Raw genomic sequence first — 22,221 nt, 5'->3', positions numbered from 1 at the left:
CCGCTTAAAGAAAGAAAGGTTATGCTGGCATGGCGGGTTATATGGCCGCAAAGTCAATTTGCAGTATAAGTTGGCGGTCGGAGATCTCTGCTCAAATTTACATCTGCTGATTTTAGGCACGTGAAACCGAAAAACTATCCACTTAAAACTAAGCAGCAGTTTAATTACGGAAACATACAGTGCAGTATTATTAGTTTTATTATTTGTTTATGGAGTTGGTAAAGTATGATGGTATTGCTTACATATAGCTGTAGAAATCCCGTTTCAATTGATTACAAGTGTATTAAAAGAAGACGTTTTTGTATTGCAGTTTATCGGATTTATGGGCTTTCTGTGCAAACATTAAAGAGAGAGAAAATATAAGCTAGAATGCAAAATAACTTTCCAAGGCTATAAAACCCCAGCAGCATGTTATGGGAGGATTCTCCAGGATGTGTTTCCAGCACCTTTGCCACTTCTGCACATCTATTCTTGCTTTGCCGAACTAATCATATCTACAATATCCTTGTTAAAGATGAAGTCCCACGTAGGACCAAAGTGGACTTTTGGCGAATTTGGTTTAGTGGGTTAGAAAAAAACACAATGAGCTAAGTAGATTTCCTTAGAACTGAGTAGGAAACGGGAATCAGGGCACCTACTGTAAGAAAAGACATGCAAAGGGCAGCAGAACATCTAGAAATGGCCAAATATCAGTATGACCAAGCAATGTTTACAAACATTATTTTAAAAAAAACAACTTTCAAAAATGATTTCAAAATACTTGTCAAAAATATATCACTGCCATTAATTCCTAACTAGTACTGAACCTTTAAACAGGTAAAAACCATAATTGAGTCTGCTTTTATGTATGTATGTATGTATGTATGTATGTCTTTATTTATGTAGCGCCATTAATGTACATAGCTCTTCACAGCAGTAATACACGTGACAATGATATAAATAACAAATAATATAAATAACACAAAGGGGAGAAGTGCTTCAGACATAATAGTAACATTTAGGAAAAGGAGTCCCTGCTCCGAAGAACTTACAATCTAATTGGTGCTAGTTGTTTGTACCGATTATTAGAAATGTTAATGAGTGCTTGGATAGATCATTGTTGTACAACACATGTGTAGCTTTCTCTTTGGGGGCCCCTTGAAGATGTGGAAGAGCTGGGGCCCAGCAGGGGGATGCCGATGTTGGGCCCTGAACTTCCAGCGCCGGCCAGGCCCCCCACAGCCGCTGGGCCCGGCTCTCCCTCCAGGTCGGCCGCCTGCAGCCCTCATCATGTGATGTAGAATGACTATGCAGAAGGGATGCCACTGATGTATGTTTGTTTTGTGACCTGTAATGTCACTATAGGGCGTATAGAGGGTATATATAGCTCCATCCAATTTTCTAGAAACAGGTTTTCAGAGTTCTGACTGGGGTCCTCACTGTGAGTCCTGTAAATAGGTTTGTGTGTGTATAGCTAAGTGTATTAAGATGTGTCCTGTCACCGTTTGTTTTACTATTGAATTCAATTAAATTGACACTATCACAGTTTAATGAGTAACCTCCTAAATGAGGCATTTTCATCCCGTGTCTCTTAACTTCAGCATGTGAAGGTAGTTTGCTTCTTTTTGTCTCCCCTGTTTGTCGGCTTTATAACTGGGGAAGTTGCACAGCAGGAGAGATATACGATATATGATATGATAGAATAGGGTATTCTAGGATCATTAAATCCTCTGTTTAAATCCATACGCTTCCCTCCTTCTCCTAGCATGGAAACTTCTCTAGGTACCATGTAAACCTCACCAGCTAACAGATTAACACGTTCCTAATAGTTCTCTCTTCTCAAGTAGAAAAATGGAAACGAAAAGCAGTGTGTCTCATGTCATACATCGGTAGCCACCTCTCTATTGTGAATGTACAGTATCAAGGCATCCTGTTCCTGTTTTGCTCTGTTTATGAGCGGTTATTTGCAGCCATAAAATCAGTCCCATATTATACAGGCTGTTTCTGCACCCTAGGCTATCACTCCTTCCTACTTAAGCCACGTCAGTAAATGCTAGCTCCATATATATTTGTATATTGTCTGTGGGGAACAGAACCAAGGACATACTTGAAATTTTGATTTTAAACTCAGTGTATCTTGTTACTTATAAAAATGAATAAAAATGCGTTGGGTTTTTTTTGTACAATAAAGTTAAGAGCAAACAGCAGTGTCAGGAAGCCTGTAAAATATGAATTTATTATGCACCGTTAAATCAGCTGCATTTCGCCTCCCCTGGGTTTATATATTTGAGCTTTGTACATACTGTAACATCTTCTTTCGGTCCCTTTAGTTTCTATTTTATTTCATAATATATTTCTTATATAGTTGTAGATTTCCATTGTGTAGGGACTGCAGATGTTTGCACCCACGCTCCACTGTGCACTGCATCTTTCAGTGTCCCTGTCTTCTCGTTGCCTTGGACTTTTGATCACAGCACAGCAGTAAAATGTTAGCTCCTGAGCCCCCCCCCCCCCCCCCCCGTGCCACTTTCTCCTTCCGACGGCCTGATTAATACGCTGAAAAACACAAATTGAAATGAAAAGAGAAACGAGCTCCAGGTGCTTGGACACCTTATGCTGCGCACTTAGAACAAGCCAGGGCAGCCATACAATGCCATTCATTCCCACACCTGAGGGACTAAACTGTGTAACCGTAATTGCTGTAACTCTTATTAATGTTCTGCCATAATTCCTATTAATTCCAGAGGGCTAGTAAATGCATTAGGACTTGTCAACATATTATTTTACACGGTTTATGATCTGTAGAATTATACTCCTCGGGATTTTTGCAGTGCAAAGGAAGGCCTTAAATAGTCAGCTTTGTCCCTTATTATAAAGAAAGCTCTTTTCAGTCTGGCAAACTACTATGTTCAAGGTGTTGAAGTTGAGCTTTTAATCAATACCTAGCAGTGTCTTTACAGCCGGCTACTGCATTTAGCTGCTTCTGTAAATGGCTCTGTTAGTGCAGTGGTTCCCAACCTTTTTTCCATTGTGCACTCCCTGATAGAAAACCTATGTTTCACAAACCCTTAATTAATAAATCCTGTTGCCTACTCATCAGTCTTTTGCTAACAAAACTGTTCAACCGATCCCAGGCAATATAGTGTCCTGAGTTTGTGGGGGGAGCACACGGTTAATAAGGCCCCAAGCTTCCAAATGCCTTGCCATTTTCGGGGCCGCAGACAGCTTTCCCGGGGCCCAGGACTAGAGTTTTCCACAAGGCCCCCCTACAGTGTCGGTGGCCATGCGAGACCCCTCCCCCCCCCGCACCCATCTCTCTCCCTCTCTCTTGCCCCCATCTCTCCCTCTCACCCCTACCTCGCTTTCCCTCTCTCACCCCTACCTCGCTTTCCCTCTCTCTCACACCTGCTTGCTCTCCCTCTCTTGTCCCCACCTCTCTCCTTCTTTCACCCCATCCTCACCCTCCCTCTCTCGCCCCACCACTCTCCTTCTCGCCCCACATCTCTCCCTCTCTCTCTCGCCCCCACCTCTCTCTCTCTCGCCCCCTCATCTCTCCCTCTTGCCCCCTCCTCTCTCCCCCTCCTCTCTCCCTCACCTCTCGTCCCCACCTCTCTCACCACCACCTCTCTCGCCCTCACCTCTCACCCCCACCACTCTGTCGCCCCCAACTCTCTCTCTCTCTTGCCCCCACCTCTCTCCTTCTTGCCCCCACCTCTCTCCTTCTTGCCCCCACCTCTCTCCCTCTCACCCCCACCTCTCTCTCTGTCACTCCCACCTCTCTCCCTCTCCACCACCTCTCTCACCACCACCTCTTTCTCACCCCACCTCTCTCCCTATCTTCCTCCCCCCCAATTTCTAACACAATAACCCCCCTCTCCCCCCCCATCTGTAACACAACACCCCCTTATCTTCAGGGGGAGGCCTCCGGTGCCGTGCCGATCTGGAAGTTGGCTTACTTCCGGCATGCACGCAGGGGCGGGATCAACACCAGAGGCCGGGCCAGCTGCAGGGGGGGAGAGCTGGGGCCCGGCAGTGGGACGCAGATGTTGGGCCTGACCTCTGGCCGTGCCCAACTTCCAGCGCCGACAGGGTGCCCCCCAGCAGCCAGGCACTGGACAGCTGACTTGCCTCTCCCCCCCTGTTGGAGGCCCTGACCACTGTGGATGCAAAGCATTGTGGGGAGTGACTTTGGAAGGTTCTGTTGTAATTGACAAGCCAAGGTGCACTTCAGGGTCTTACTAAGTGCAGTCCAAACACGGGCTCAGAAACCCACTAAACAGCCAGGGATCTGCCATGACGGATTTTTTTTTTGCCAAACCACTTGGAGACACCTCACAAACTCCTAGAGATTCCGGGACCCCCCATTGGGGGGGAGGTTTCACCCCTGTAGTGCTCTCTGGCACCGAAGCAGTTAAAAATGGTTGAGCTTATATGACTCCAAACATATATATTTTGCCATTAAAACGATCTTCAATGTTAAAAGTAACAACTTAGTGGAATTGTCCACTTTAATCACCATTAAAGTAACAATCATACTCATTCAAATTCTTTTCAAAATGAATATTTTTCTGTTTCATCCAGGCCAGTTGAATACAAGCAAAAAAGCAACAATGCCGGCTACAAAAGGTTTATTGTTTTACGTGATCTGGCTTAGACGTGGTCACTCAACGTGTGCCCCCTCTGACTGGGTGGGTGACTGACTGACTGACTGGGTAGGTGACTGACTGACTGGGTAGGTGACTGACTGACTGACTGGGTGGCTGACTGACTGACTGACTGACTGACTGGGTGGGTGACTGACTGACTGACTGGGTGAGTGACTGACTGACTGGGTGACTGACTGACTCACTGACTGGGTGACTGACTGACTGGGTGACTGACTGGGTGGGTGACTGACTGACTGGGGGGTGACTGACTGACTGGGGGGGTGACTGACTGACTGGGGGGCTGATTGACTGATGGGGGGGTGACTGACTGACTGGGGGGGGTGACTGACTGACTGGGGCGGTGACTGACTGACTGGGGGGGGACCTCTGGTGTCACACACATATTCCCATACACACACACACACACTCCCATATACACACACACACACACTCCCATATATATATACACACACACACACTCTCCCATATATATATATATATACACACACACACACACACCCAGTGGAGCACCAGAGCGGCTGGAGGCAGAGGGGGCCGCGGGTGTGAGTTCGGGAGGCAGAGGAGGCCGCGGGAGTGAGTTCGGGAGGCAGAGGGGGCCGCGGGTGTGTGTTCGGGAGGCAGAGGGGGCCGCGGGTGTGTGTTCGGGAGACAGAGGGGGCCGCGGGTGTGTGTTCGGGAGGCAGAGGGGGCCGCGGGTGTGTGTTCGGGAGACAGAGGGGGCCGCGGGTGTGTGTTCGGGAGGCAGAGGGGCCGCGGGTGTGAGTGCAGGGGGCATGGAGAGGCAGCAGGACAGAGGCAGAGGGGCCATGGGGGTGAGTGCAGGGGGCATGGAGAGGCAGCAGGACGGAGGCAGAGGGACCGCGGGTGTGAGTGCAGGACTCATGGAGAGGCAGCAGGACGGAGGCAGAGGGACCGCGGGTGTGAGTGAAGGGCATGGGGAGGCAGCAGGACGGAGGCAGAGGATACTTACCGTGTCCAACGATCTGGAAAAAGAATGGCCGCTCGTTGGGGGCGGGCTCATATAGAGCCTGGCCGCGCCCACAAAGCCTGGGAGCTGCGCCAATCAGCTGTCAGGCAGGGGGAGTTTTTTTTTTTTTTTTAAGCGAGCAGGGAAGATTTCAGCGCGAGCAGGGAAAATTTAAAAAAAACAAACACGTGTGCTGCTTGGGCCAATATTTACTCGCCCGGAGGTTAAATCCACCCGCCCCGGGCGTGTAAATGTATAGGATTGTCGAACACTGTCTATATATATATATATATATATATATATGTACCACTCCGGGAAGAAGGCCCCCTTGGCTGAAACGCGTTGAGTGTGCACTCTAGGCAGCTATTCATTATTTTGTTGGCGTGACTCTTGGTGCTTATCCTGTGGGCTGTATGACTTATTTCCACACATCCTGGAGTTTAACTCCGTGGGGCTGACTCCATCATCACTATATGGCAGCTGAGTATCATTTTCTCTGCTATCTGGAGTCATTATCTCCTATGGAACCCTTACTCTAGGTAGTTTCATATGTGCAAACAGCACTGGCTTTTTGTGATTCTACAGCCATGTGTCTTACTTGCTTTTGTGCAGCCACCACAGGCATTGTATGCATCTTTTTTTTATTTTGATATTTTGTATTGCTGTTCAGGGTTTGAGTCTTTGTTTCATTTTGTCTCCCCTGTGCCTCCCCCTTGGTTTAAGTTATTATTTTTCTTATGTACATCATTTTTGTATATAGGTTTATTTATGCCATACCTTTTTTTATGCCCTTAGCTTAGTTATCTACCTTTTTAGCTTAGGTCTTTACCAGGGTTGTTTTTTTTTTTAAATATTCAGCTTTCTTTGTGTCGCTTTATATAGTTATCAGGCTCATTGTGCAGACACATTTTTTGCTTTTGATTTATTTTTCAGCATTTTTGATTTTTGTAAATTTTAGTCAGTCACAGTCTTTTTGTATTTTTTGCTGCCCTTAGTGTGTATATGTTTTTAAATGTTAGTGTTCTTTTTGCTCGCTATTAAAATCTATTCATTTTCTATTTTGACTTTAGTTTCCTGGTCTTTTGGTATTATGTTATCAGTTATTTTGTGGTATATTTAGAGTGCTGCTTTCGGGGATTGTCTTAGTCTTTTGTGTGTTCAATATATATAGATTAGATATACAACATTTTATAATATAATTATGCATTATCGTAAAATGCTGAGCTGGGTATCTGCTTTTCCTAACCTGTCCTACTGTTCCACAGGAAGCGAATATGACGAGGAAGAGGTAGACTATGAAGAATCAGACAGTGATGAGTCTTGGACCACAGAGAGTGCCATCAGCTCAGAAGCTATCCTAAGCTCCATGTGCATGAATGGAGGGGATGAGAAGCCATTTGCCTGTCCGGTTCCTGGATGTAAAAAAAGATATAAGGTAAGATTTAAAAAAAAAAAAAAGGAGGAGGAAGATTTGTTTAATCATTATCCTAAAGAAACACGTTTGTTTCTTCATTGTAAAAGTAGGATCCGTGGTGCTTCTCAGCATAAATAAAATAAGCAGTTACTTGGGATCCACACAGTCCAAAGTGTCCTCAATCATAGCATGGGCCTTACACTTTGGTTACCATGTTTCATAGTCAAGTGTTGAAATGTTATTGGACCCATGGCTCCTGAAAAGGCCTGTAATGCCTTAGACTCCCTTCCAGCAGCAAACATCTTTCAACCTAGTCAAATGAAAATGCAGATATCCTTCTCATTGAAATGATACTCATTTGAATTTAACAAAAAAACAATGTGGACCCATTCTGTGCAGCACGTCCGCACCCATCTTATTAGTGTAACCATATATATGAGCTCTTCTGTTGGTCAACAACAAACAAACTCAATTGAAGGAAACTGTAAATACAGGCATACCCCACTTTAAGTACACTCACTTTAAGTACACTCACGAGTAAGTACACATCGCCCAATAGGCAAATGGCAGCTCACGCATGCGCCTGTCATCACGCCCTGAACAGCAATACCGGCTCCCTACCTGTACCGAAGCTGTGCGCAAGCAGAGAGACTATAGAGCCTGTTACAAATGCGTTATTTACATCAGTTATGCACGTATATGACGATTGCAGTACAGTACATGCATCGATAAGTGGGAAAGGGTAGTGCTTCACTTTAAGTACATTTTCGCTTTACATACATGCTGCGGTCCCATTGCGTACGTTAATGCGGGGTATGCCTGTAGAATGATGGGAAGAGCAGAACAATTATGTAACATAGTTTATGTTGCAAAAGGCCATGTACAACGTCTGCAAAACATCTTTAGATTAATATTGATCCATGAAAAGAAAAAGCGGAGCAACATCTCAATAGAAAATAATAAATGATTTCAGTAAATGGCAATCAGATCATCTCTTCTCGATCAATACTTTTATTATTTTATTTTTTTAGCTTATTCTTTCTAAAAAGTGAAGTATCTATGCTATCTGATAACTGTACAGCCCTTCCGGTGATAGGGAGGGGCTTCCTATTATTGACTGTGAATATATTTGTTAATAGTAATCATATTCTGTCTTACAGTAAATGCCTTGTTTTCAAAAATAACAATCCCTGAATAGTCTTGTCTCAGATTGTACATCAGGCCTTTCATCTCCTTTATCAGTTTGGTGACTTTTCAATGAACTTTTCCCAGTTCCTTTTCTTCAATGCTAGCCAGGGTTGGGCAATGTCAAAAATCTTCACAGTAATGATATCAAATAAACATATCACTGACTGCTCAACACCTCTGGAATGCCCTTCCCCTCAATATTCAACTAGCACTCTCTCTATTACCTTTTAAGACGTATCTTAAAACACACCTCCTTAACAAAGCATATGAGTATCTCCGTGGCTGATACTTTACACCTCATATATAAACCTTAGTCCCTTGCAGGCGCACTTACCAGAACACCTTCCTACTGTCTCTGTACGTTCTTCTTACTTACCAATTAGATTGTAAGCTCTTTGGCGCAGGACTCCTTTTCCTAAATGTCACTTTTATGTCTGAACAAGGGATGTACCGGGTCCAAAAAATGACCGGGTAACCAGTACCGGGTACCCGGTAATTTTTTTTTTACCCAGCCGGGTAGTTTTGACATACCTGCAGCCGGAGGCGGAGGGTGAGGAGGATGGTGGTGACATCCTGCAGTGGTCAGCAGCCGGTGGCGGAGGGTGAGGAGGACCACGGCGACATGCTGGTGGCAGTGGGAGCAGAGGAAGACATCCTTCAGCCGGTTGCGGTGGGAGCAGAGGAACATGTGACCGGAGCAGGAGCATTACTAGAGGACAGCCGAGGAGGAGCGCACCTTTTTAGAGAAATAGGTAGCGGTGGGATTAAGAGGACGGGGACGATGGGGTGAAAGAGAGAGAGAACCTGTTTAAATTGGCAGTTCTGCCTTCTCTCAAGCTTTTGTATGTATGTCTTTATGTATAGCGCCATCTAGTTACATAGCGTTTCACAGCAGTAACACAGTGTAGGGGAAGATGGAGGGATGTACAGAGGGTCTCTGGAGAGATAGTGCGGGGTAGGATTTGTAGAAGGTAATAGATGATGGGGGATGTGTAGTGGGGGATGATTTGGGGATATGCAGGTTGGGAGGGGCCGAGCTAGTCGGTATAGGGGTGTAACTTGTCAGCCAGTCAGTGAGCAGGGATCTGCAGGCGAGGCTGCTGGGGAGGTGGAGTTGGGGATGAGGTGTGAGGCTGCAGGTGAGCTGGGAGGAAATGGAGAGAGGGTATTTCCTCCGAGCCTGAAGTGAAAGCAAGGGTTTGCCTTATTTATGCCTCGGGTTCAGGCACTGGGGGGGGTCTGATCTGGAGTTCGGATCATTTGCGTCTATTTTTAGCTCAGTGGCCCCCAACGGCTCGTGAGATACTTACCGTTAAAGTTGTTGGTGCTTCGGTTTTCGATTCGGGAAATCAAATCGGCCACAAAATCCTACGGGCCACTGGAAAGCCGCCACAGATAGCATTGTGACTTTCTATTTGGTGCCTGCGGGCGCCATCTTTGAAAAGTAAACCGACAACTAAAACGTTGTAAAAAAAATAAATAAAGTGAAAAGGCAAAAAGGGCAGGAATGCGGCTTTAAGTATAGGAAAGTGGGTCTTTCAATCTGTAAATACTAGAGCATTAAAGCTGCAATTAAACATGGTATACAAGTCCCCTTGCATGCAGAGGTGTGCCTGGGGCGGGCACTGCTGTGTGTATGAGCTGCTTTCTTCTTTCGCCTCTTGACTCTCTCAGTAACACTTGTGTCTCAAATGATGTTTATTCCTGTCCATTTAAACCTCTAATAGTGTGAACATATTTATGGCACCGGCAGATACAATAAATTAGTGTTGGCTTGGGATAGCATGGCACACCCAGGCACTATACTGTATGCTGCTCTTGTTTTTAATTATGGAACAATTACTAAGCTCTTTGATCCAAGTTGAACCGAACTGGATCCCAGCTCTGAGGAGGAGGGGTTTTTTTTTAGGGTGGGAGTATGAAAGCTCGAGAGAGAGAGAGAAAAAAAGTCTGAAGATTGAAGTGCTGATGAGCACATTAGATGTTTTTTTTTTCTTTCTCTTTCTTTTCTTTTTCTCCACAAGATGAATACATTTTGTTTATGAGCAAAGTGGTGTCAGTGGGAGGGTGTATTGTAAAAACTGCAAAGTCTTAACTCAGGAAGCAAATAAGCCATTGTGATTGTCAGAAGGGTCCATTTCCCCAGAGGGCAGCTCTGCACCACAGAGAGCGTTTCTTTAGAAGAGAAAAGCTCCAAGTCCTGTAGAAAGCCTGTAATTTGCTACATCCTGTCTGTTCTCTGTGTGACTGCCAGCCCTCCTTTTATTGCCCAAATAAGCACACTACTCCTGCCTGCTTTTCCTATCGCACCACCTTCATCTCCAAATGCACAAGGACTGTCTCAAGGATATCTTGCACACCATTAAGACTGAAAGAGTCAGACAGGGATGAAATTAATGACCCATGGGAACGCTGACAAACACAGAGCAAGCAGCAAATAAAAAGTAATGATACAGAGACTCGAATAAACATCGGGTTTGTTTTTGGTGTCCCCCGGGGCTTTTTGTATGAAATATCTTGTCAAATGCAAGATGAAATATTCAAGTCGAGTTTTGCAATAAAAGATGTTTTGCTGCTCGCTCCCTTTTTTAAACTATTTTCAGCACAAGCATTGTTCATCCAGATACCTTGTTCCTGGAATATTTGAGATTTGGTAATGCTATGTTGGTTAAAGACGCAGCGCCCATCTGACATTGCAGCTCGTATGGCGCTAGCTGTATAATCAGTGTCTTATAATCTGCGATACAACATTACACACTGTAAGTAGGGCTTGTGGGAGATATGAAAGAAGAGCATGAGTCACTGAACCATGTTACAGGCTGAGGCCAATATTTACTAATAATAATATTTATTATTATTATGGTGTGTAATAAGACAGGGGTGGCCAACCCCAGTCCTCAAGGGGCACCAACAGGTCAGGTTTTATGGATATTCCTGCTTGGCCACTGATTGAGCCACCTGTGCTGAAGCGGGGATATCCTTAAAACCTGACCTTTTTTTGTGGCCCTTGAGGATTGGAGTTGGCCACCTCTGCAATAGGATGACACCAGAAGACACCTTAAGGCTCATTTACTTAAAGCAGCAGTTCTGCCTATAATTAATATATATTTTTTAACGGGATTGGTACCGACCGGGTCCTCGGGAGCTGAAATGCGCAATTATCAGATCTGGGGACTCCCTTGTTCCTGAGAAATGTAAATGGTCTGTCCAATAGGAAGCCGCAAGGATTGATGGGGCAGCTTCCTATTGGCCCGTGGGACCTGCAAGATTAGGCGGGCATTCTTTTTTCCCATAGCGGGAGTTGTGCAACCGGAAGCTACACCGGTAAGTAATTTGGTGAACTGGGACGTCTCCAGAGCGGAAAATAGTGCAGTTTAGCTCTAGAGGGATCCCGGTTTGAATACTGTACAAAAGAAAATAGGTAAAAAAATAAAATAAGCAAAAGCCACGTTGGCTGCTTTAAATAGACATCAAGGAGCCTTCTAGACTGCAGGGGTGAGCAAACTTTTTATGCCGAGCCCCCCTTTTTATCCATGAGATTTCTCGGGCCCCCCCTGCCTGATGTAATCAAAATCACATTTTAAAAAAAAACCTTTATTAAAGGGTATATAATGTAAATACAAATATGTCTAAGGCCGCGCATATAGTGCCCGCGACGGCGACGCTAGCGAAAGTTGTATTTCGCTTTGCGGCGGCGGCGTGGGCGACAAGGCCATTGATTGGTTCAGGGGCTGTCACATGAGGCGACCGCCCCTGAAAAATCAAATGTTGCCGGCTTCAAAAAATTGCGTCACCACGTCACGCTTACTATAAGCGCACGAGGCGGCGGCGACAATGCATTTGTTTTCGGGCGACGTCGTGTCGCCGGCACTATAAGCGCAGCCTAAATACTTACATCCTTCAACAGCTCGCTCTTGCAAAATTAGGCTGCGTCCACGCTGCCGCTGAGAGCGTTGACATCACCAACTCTCCAAGCATGAGCACAGGGTGTCCTGCATAATTTTGCAAGCACGAGCGGGGAAGTGTTTACACTTTTTTTATTATTTCTGTACATTCATGGTGTGATTGATATAGTGGCAGCCGACCCTCTCACTTGCAGAGGATCGCAGCGAAGCAGGTTACCAGCGGAGGAGAGCAGGAACACAGCGCTATTGTAGGGCAGACACCGGAAGGAGGGCACAACCAACAGGCACAGCACACACACACACACGATCACAACACACACAACCAACAACACTCAATCACAACACCCACACACACTCACAGACAACCAACAGGCACAGCACACACACACAACACACACTCAATCACAACACACACACACTGCAGTATATATACATACATATATATATACACATACATATATATATATATATATATATATATATATATATATATATATATATATATATATATATATATATATATATATATACATACATACATACATATACATACATAATCACAACCAACACACACAACACTCAATCACAACACCCACACACACTCACAGACAACCAACAGGCACAGCACACACACACACACACACACACACACACACACAGACACACTGCAGTATATATATACATATATATATATATATATATCCACACACACACACACACACACACACACACACACACACACACACACACACACACACACACACACACACACACACACACACACACACACACACACTGCAGTATATATATACATATATATATATATACACACACACACACACACACACACACACACACACACACACACATATATGTAACGGGTATTCCCTCCTGTCTGACCCACATAATCTCACATTGGCCCGTGTGGTCTAACCGGTCCCCATTACGTGATCGTGTATGTAACAGGACTCTTGAGCCTCTTGCACGATGGTTTTAGGGGATGTCATCAGGAACAGGTAGCTGAGGTAGTGGGTGTGAGTCCTACCTATATCATGTGCAGCGCCTCCACCTCATCAGGATCTGTGCTTCCGCAGAGAGATGGTCCTGGTGAGGAACTCCTTCTCGGTGGTGACTGCCACTGCAGAGTAATCTCACACTCACACAGTGGGGGTATCTTTGAACAGGGCATCTTTATTGACGTACTCGATGAAGTAGACTGCCCCATGCAGCTATCAGCTCTAGCCGCACATTTCTCCGTGCTATCCCTTTGCCAGGTACTGCCCTCCCAAATGGAGTGGGATCCCCTCTCCCCGTAGGGAGATCACCCCTGTGCCAGGTCCCTGGACACAGTGTGGCCTTGACAGGCTTGATCTGGAATCGGTGCCACTAGTTACAGCACTAGTGGGCACAAAGCTATCCTGAAATCCCTTTCACAGGAGCCAAACACTTTAGCAACAACAACAACTCTGACAGTGTTGTGCCTTATATACCTCAGGGTTCAGGCACATCTCTGATGTCACTATCCAGGGACTCAGAGCATGAAGCCACTCCCATCCATACATAGGGCACCTCACCAGGGTGTGAGGGAAAACCTCCATAACTACTGCTGGCATTCCTGTACTTAACAGGGTTTACTGCCAACAGGGAAGATGTCTGCAGTCCATTATTATGCATGGCTACATATATATACATACATACATACATACATACATACATATATATATATATATATATATATATATATATATATATATATATATATATATATATATATATATATATATGCAAATATAACTGTATGCTCATCTGCATGTCTTAGGCAGGTCTGCAACCCCGCCTTTCCCCATTATCACCCAGCATACAGCACTTCCACTGCAGCAAGGGATTCTGGGAAATGACATGCAAATGAGCACACAGTGTCACTTTTTGCCTCAATAACCATTTTTAACATGGTTCCCTATAGGCTTAAGCTTGCTGCATGGTCACAGCTTTGAGCACAGCCAGGGTAAACTTTTTTTTTTTTGAGTCACTTTTTTTACTCACCATAACTTAACTCAGTATTATGGTTTAGCCTATCTCATAGCCTCTCTTGCATTCCCAGTAAAATCAACCCCACACTGATGAGACCCATCAAGGTCGAAACAGCTGCCTGTGGGTGGTTTTCTGGGTATGCACCTTAACCCTGGCTGTGCTCAAAGCTGTGACCATGCAGCAAGCTTAAGCCTATAGGGAACCATGTTAAAAATGGTTATTGAGGCAAAAAGTGACCCTGTGTGCTCATTTGCATGTCATTTCCCAGAATCCCTTGCTGCAGTGGAAGTGCTGTATGCTGGGTGATGATGGGGAAAGGCGGGGTTGCAGACCTGCCTAAGACATGCAGATGAGCATACAGTTATATTTGCATATATATATATATATATATATATATATATATATATATATATATACATACATATACATATATACACACACACATATATACATACACACACACACAAATATACATATATATATACACACACACACACACCTACACCTACACCTACACCTACCTGGTGGGTGGGGGGAGGGTGTAACTTAGCCTGCTCAGGTCCCCCCATGTGCTGCTGAAAACGGGCGGGTAACAGACAGCAGGAGGAGGGCTTGTCTGTGTGCAGGGAAGGCCCCGCAGCAAGGCCCCGTCCCCTTTGCAAGACAGAGCAGGGAAGCCGCCTCTGCACGGAGCTTCTGGCCCCGCCCCCTCTGCAGGCAGACACAGCAGGGAACTGGAAGCCGCCTCTGCACGGAGCTTCTGGCCCCGCCCCCTCTGCAGGCAGACACAGCAGGGAACTGGAAGCAGCCTCTGCACGGAGCTTCCGGCCCCGCCCCCTCTGCAGGCAGACACAGCAGGGAACTGGAAGCAGCCTCTGCACGGAGCTTCTGGCCCCGCCCCTCTGACACAGACACAGCAGGGAACTGGAAGCAGCCTCTGCACTTAGCTTCTGGCCGCCCGTGCACAGCTCTGCCGGCCCCCAGGTTTCCCCGCACGCAGCCTGCGCCCCCCCCTAAATAATCTTGCGCCCCCCAGTTTGCGCACTGCTGTTCTAGAGCCAGAAGGTGTGTTATGGCATAGTATAACACTGATTAGCAAACATGGGCCTCAGTGTGATTATACTAGTGAAATAAAAATGCTAAGCCGGTGATTTGGTGAATGAGGCTATGGATTTTCATATGGTAACAGAGAGGCTGTTACAGTATTTTAGGTATGTAGGTGGAGAATGAAAGACAAGTAGATATACAGTAGCAAACCTTTATCCTGCACTTCTCACGTTACTGGTATCCTTCATCAGCTGGAATTCTGATAGGAGGCTCCTTGTACTACTCTTATCGCTACTGGGGATAAGCAGAGTCTGCCTACTTCAACCCTTATCTAAAAGGTGTCAGAGTAGATGGCTCAGCTTCTTGGATCCCTTCAGTACCAACACAGCCAGCAAGGCAGTGCATTGTGATACCGGCCCCTCCGGCATTTAGGGGCTTAGAGCAGACTTTTTTGCTGCACCCCTCCCCCCCCCCCCCCTCCCGTCTGGTCCTCTCCGTTCTGAGCCCCCCTCCTTACCTCACGTGGTGTCAAAGGACGCCGCGGGGTCACGTGACCCACAGCATCGTTTGAAACGTGTGACATCACGTCACATGACCCTGCGGTGTCATTTGACGCTGCGTTGCCATGGACTCGAGTGACGCCGGCAGAGTCCAGATAAGTTTTAGAGTTGCAGGGGCCTCGCGTGATCCCCCGGCATTTAATTTAAATGCTTCGGGAAGAGTACGGTGCCTTTGCAACTGCCCGCCCCCCCCCCCCCCCCCACACACACACACCCAGACAAATCCAGCGCCCCCCACTTTGCGCACTAGCATTTACACACTGCACGTCCCTGAGGAAGGTCACACTTTGATGACCGAAACGTTGGATGCAGTGCCATGTATTTATTTTGAATACAACATCTTTGGATTTCCCTGGCTGTGTGCTGTCTCGTTTTCCCGGACCCCCATCTGGTAAATTCTTTCTGTGTATGTGCATATATGGGACAAGCATCAGTGGATTATTTGTTTTCAGTGTGCCAACTGCCTTTGCTTTTTTATATATATATATATAAATGGAGTTGCAGAAAAAGTTCAGTCCCTTGAAATTACATTTTGAGAAAAGCAATGTATTGTTTCTATAAATATGATCTGTTAAAATCCCAGAGCTCGTATGAGAAGAATGAAAGGGCATCGGGCCAAAATAAACATTTGAATGTTAATTATTCTGACTTGGAAAGCGTCAGATTCCTTCAGTGCCCCTTACACCACTGACGCTCCAAAATAAGCGAGACGCAATTCTAACGAGAAACGACTCGCTTATAAAAATCTTTACATGGAATTCTTGGTGACCCAGACCGAGGGCATGTCGTTTCAATCCGAGGCAGTCTGCAATGCAGCTTTCAAGAAGCAAACTATTTTCTGAGTATGTAATCTTCACTGGAGCTGTCCAAAGCAGTAAAACCGATGTACGAGGTTGGCACTGATTTCCTGCTTCATACCTTCATACCTTGGCAAGCTTCTTCTAGACACACAACAAAATGTTGACTTTAGCATAGTGGAAAAATAACTAGCGAGCCCACTGAAATTACAGCAACAGAATTTATTTCTGTTTTACTCACGTAGATCCGGCTTCACCTTTACTTAGCTTACCCCCTGCCTGTTACTTGTATGCTATATGGCTTTTATTAGGGCTGAATTACATCTTGTCTTAAACCATAATTCATTTTCACCCCTTCAGTGCAGGTGGGGCCTACAGATGATGCAACCCTGCGAAGTCTCGCTCTCTTTTTGCATTACAGACTTTTTTCTCTTTGAGATGTCATCTGTTTTTGGGGCTATTAAATAAATAGAGGCTTTACATTTTTTTTTTTTAAAGAGGTGCCACTTATGATCATCTAAAAATGTAAAGGGGTCATGTATCAGTGCTTTCTCGATGCAAAAATTGTGACCATGACCTCAGAATGGTAGGCCTCACTGTGATTGGCTCACAGTGTCACGTGGCGCGCCAACAGCGCAAAAATAAAAATTTCATGTCTTTCCTCAGATTTGTCCGCGCCAACGCTCATGGCCGTGCGCACGCATCTCAACTATATCAACGTCAGGCTCATACATGCAATCATCATTGACGTGCTCGCTCACGGTAGCGCGTGCGCTCTCACCATATTACAGTCCTAAAAGGCTACTCCATAAGACACCTTACGGCCCATTGACTTAAATTCTGCTTCCTAAAGGTATCTTATTGCAGAATAAATCACATTGGAGATGTATCTGTGTACAGAAAGTGAATAGAAGTTTGTTTTGACACATTGCTCCATTTTCTTCTTGCGCATGCGTCAAACACAAGAGCGGTTCCTTCATGTGATGCCCAAAAAGTTTACACAACATTTTTTTTTAAGCAAATACAAGATTAAAACAAACTGACACACATAGACACAGAATTGTATATGATACATAGGATAATAATGTGTGTTATATAACTCCACCTTAACGCCACCAGTTTCCACGTCCTAAATAGCCAGCGTACATGGCGCAAAGCGTGGAGCAGAGACCATGATACTTTCATGCAGAGACTCCGGATGAAAATGGCGCAATTTGCGTCATTCGCGCTCCAAATCTGCCTTGATACAAAAGAACCTTTTGCTTTCATACATTTTGGGCAATTGCTTGCCACAGAACTTGGGTTTCCGTCATAACTACAGCCCTGATATTGTTCCCTGCAACATGTAAACACAGCAATGTTTACTCTCTTCACGCCGTGACTCCCAATAACGGTCTTGCAGTTTTTTTAATGAAATTCGCTTGGGATTTATTATATAGATTAAAACAATATTAAAAATATTTGAAATATATTTTAAATGGTACCATGAGTGCCTTTGATTGTCTGAATAGTTTGACCTACCCCATTAAAAAGACCCTTTTGTAAAGAAATGGATGGAAAATATCAATGTTTCTATATATATATATATATTTTAATATTTAAAATACTATCCCATGTTTTATCTTCTGTTTAACACAATAAATATATCACCATTATTATTTCAATGTGGTCTTGTCTAGAAGAGTTCCGTTATTTTTCCTGTCCACTGTTGTAAATTACAAGAGAAAGGGATTTTCCAACAGCATCAAAACCCCCCTTCGGTGCCAGATGTATTTGCAACACATCTCAAAGCAAAGAGATTGTTGCTGGCTTTTTCTGGAGTGAAGGGCTTACAGTAATTGTCTTTGTGGCAGAGGCGACAAATGATAAGCGCTGGAAAATAATAGATTTGCCTTCAGTGATCACTGTAGCTGGACAGATTTAACAAGCCAGTTGTATTTATGATCTGCAGAGTTTACTGCATATAATCTCACATTAACAGAACATTTTGTTCTTTTTATATAACTGAGAGATGATTTTTATTTGTTTGTTTCAGACTGTAAAAAAAAAAGCACTTGTTCACACATTATGTGTGGTATAAAGCATTTAAATGAGAGTGCAGGCTAGATGCAGCAATACATTTGGAAACATTTGCAAAAATGTATTTAAAGCAGAAAAACATGTGACATCTTGTGGGATTTTTAAAAGAATAAATCAGTTCTGTAGTATTAAAACATAGTCACTGTTTTATTAGTTTTTTTTGGTTGTTTTTATTCAACTTTTAATGAGTTTTAAAGCATCCTTTGATTTCTTTAGCAGGTTTTAACCCACCTCCCCAGCAGTGCAAGATTTTGCAACACTTTCCTGTTTGGGATAATTTGTTGCAAATGTTCCCAGCAGTTGGAGCTTCAAACTGTAACAATAGATAATGTAATATAAAGATACCTTGCAGCAGCTGAGTTACACTCACTGAAGCAGCCATTATGTTAGGCACACAATCAGGATTGTGACAGATTTATAACACGAGCACCAAACGATTGCCAGCTCAGGTAAGCATGTAGAATTATACATTGTCACATGCTTTACATATAAAAGAAAAAAGTTGGAAAGTAGTATTGCTGCTTTAATGGACACAAAAAACTCACTCATGGGCACTGTCTGTCACATGCAGGTGTCTGAGTGTTGGGGGATTGGAGAAATAGAAACATAGAATTTGACGGCAGATAAGAATCACTTGGCCACCTAGTCTGCCAATTTCCTGCCTGCTGTAAAACCTCAGGCCCTATCAGGCCCTGGGCCATGGTGCCACAGCCCTAATGACCTGCCCTTGAAGGGGGAGATCCCTGTGTGTGTCCTAATGTCAGCTTCTTGAAAACTTTTACCTGTCTACCTCAGCCCACACCAAATAGGTTGTAAACTCCTCAGCCCTCAGTCTGCTTTGTAATTCTATGTAGGGAACTGCGCACAGTGCTTAGGCTGCTGAAGAATAAATTCTAATTATACTTTGCCACTAGGCTAGGATTGTAGACCATAATGCAACGCTTAAGGGCTACCCCGACGTGACCGCGTGATGTCAGCCATTGCTGTCGCAATAGCGATTCCTGCACTCTGGTGCAGGAGACCAGAGGGCGATTTGGGGGGGGGGGGGGGTGGTGGAGGCGTGGGCGTGAGCGTTTTGCCCTCATTGGCTGAACCGCTGACATGCCGCTGATGTCACATGGCGATCGCGAAAGTCAAAATCCTTTGACTACCGCTGATCGCGAACGCTGCATCGCTCTGCAGCGCCGTCACGGCCGTGCCCACTATGGGCACCCGCGACGGACTGCATGTACATGCTAAGGCGCTGCGCGATGTCGCAGTCACCATAGCAAGTACTATAAGCGTAGCCTAAGGGGTCGCAGCGGAGTACAGATGCACTCATTTTATACAGCAGACAATGGAAGGAAGATACTTTCCTATACGATAAACTCATGGGCTAGTTGGTCCATACCTAGGCTGCAAGGAGAGATCAGCTGATGTCCCGTTCACTTCCCAGGACTCAGGCTGGGACTAGAGCAGCTAATGAAGCATCTGTTCTTATCAGGCAGCAGAAATATTTTTCACACCTCTAATTTAATCAAGGTGAGATTAGCGTAGCTGTAAGGATGGAGAATGACACCTGGGAGGAATTAACACCTGATATGATGTTATCATGTAACATGATAAATATCTAGTGTTGAAAATATTCAGCCTGGAGTATCATCCAACAGAGTTTGCACATGTTACAGGCTGAACTCAGTATGCATTATTAAATCCCGGAGGAAAAAGGAAGGTGCCTTGAAACAAAGATAACATAGAAACCTATCCTACAGTAATTGGGGGTTGTCCAATAAACAGTGATAGTGCCGATTGGGGCACTATCACACTGAAACTCTGAGCACTATAGTGATTTCATGAATAACACCCATTGAATCACAGTTGATTATACTGCCATTTACCCCATTTGATAAGCTCGTCACATTTGACTTGTCTGTATTCTTTACTGCTTACAGACTCACATGCAAAATACTGCCGTTTGTTTCCTAAGCGCATGTCTTTTACTCGACGGATAATACTCCTAGGCCACCTGATTGTCACCCACTTTCTTGATTGTCACCTCCTAATAACAGGCCTTCCTTCATTAATCCCCATGCAATCTATTCTAACACTGCAGAATCATGTTATTGGTTCCCAAACACGTCTCTCTTGCCTCCTGATTATGTTTAATTGCTCAGCTCTCTAGTAAATCGCAAATCTCCTTCAAGGATCTTCTTCTGTCCTTCAAGGCCTTCCACTCCCTGTACATTTCATTTCTGATCTCTTATTAGAGAGGCCCTCCACCGCCTCCCTGTACGACCTTGTCAATTCTGCACAGTGCCCGTGGAACTCCAATCAGGATACACATAAAAACAAGATGTACATCTCAACGTCATTTGGTAAAATCTTTTGAAATACAATACAAAACATGAAATTAAGAAAACACCACTTATAACACACACTTTTTCAAAGAAGTGTTTTAAGCCAACCTGTAGCTATTGCACTTTTAATAATAATAGCATGTTTTTGTATAGCGCTGCTAGTTATACGTAGCGCTTTACAAAGACATTTTGCAGTCCCTGCCCCGTGGAGCTTACAATCTATGTTCTTTTGGTGCCTGAGACACAGGGAGATAAAGTGACTTGCCCAAGGTCACAAGGAGCCGACACTGGGAATTGAACCAGGTTCCCCTGCTGCAAACTCTGTGCCAGTCAGTGTCTTTTACTCACTGAGCCACTCCCTCTCCCTTTCCCACACCACTTACAACACAATTGCCTTGTTATCACTGTGCCTCCAAGACAGTGGTCTGTGCTGAGGCAACAAATGATCATTTCTTTCTTTCTGCAACGCCACATATTTATTACCTGCATTTCCATTGTTGTAGGATTTGTCGCGTGCAGCGTTTGTATTCTGCGTTAAAAAAGAGACTCGCGCCACCTTTAAGGTGGTAAATGTAACGCCGCTCTAACTCCTCCCACTTATGCCATCAATTCCTCACCGCAGACAGGTGCGGACAGGCGCAGACGTACCCAAAAATGGCGCAACTAAGATAAATCCATAGACGCTGCCTGGAGTGGGTATTTCTTGTGTTTAGAGACTTCGTGCTTCTGTTTGTACTTTGATACACTATGTACCTATGAAACAGCAACTGGAATATTCTCTGCTTATAATGAAACTATTACAGTGTTGGCATTTCTCTCTCTATTATGCTATTGTCTTCCACTGCTCAGGTTATACGGTCTCCATGTCTTGCCGCTCGGTGTATGTTCATAAGAATAAGGAATACAAAGTTCACAGCCCATATGAACCCACATCCTCGCAATGGAGATTTTGTATCCATAATTATTGTAAAAATAAATAAGTAACGTTTTTGAAAAGATTCCCAAAACCTTAATTTCTTATTGTATTTATTTCCCTGTAACCAGAAGAAATGGAGCACACAATTCATAAGTAAAAAGGGATTAAACGAATAATACCGATATGTACAGTGATCACACGGGTGGTTATGAAGCTCCCAGCCTGCTTCACATTAATACCGCTGTCTGGGTAACAGAGCGATCTGTTTCACTATCTTAAATTGTCAAATGCATCACAAAGTATTGAGAAAAATTCGGCTTCAGTTATATCTGTGG

General features: G+C 44.6%; 1 protein-coding gene across 1 annotated transcript in view; it reads left to right on the top strand.

Annotated features, from left to right (window-relative positions):
* The window catches only part of JAZF1 (JAZF zinc finger 1), a 294,384-nt gene that overhangs the window by 266,996 nt on the left and 5,167 nt on the right, over positions 1-22,221 (top strand). The window contains exon 4 of the mRNA XM_075586850.1: positions 6,879-7,048. Within this exon, the coding sequence (XP_075442965.1) occupies positions 6,879-7,048 (170 nt within the window). The remainder of the gene's footprint in view (positions 1-6,878; positions 7,049-22,221) is intronic.

This window comes from Ascaphus truei, chromosome 2 (genome assembly GCF_040206685.1).
Source record: "Ascaphus truei isolate aAscTru1 chromosome 2, aAscTru1.hap1, whole genome shotgun sequence".
Lineage (NCBI taxonomy): Eukaryota > Metazoa > Chordata > Amphibia > Anura > Ascaphidae > Ascaphus > Ascaphus truei.
This window is presented reverse-complemented; position numbering and strand designations above follow the sequence as displayed.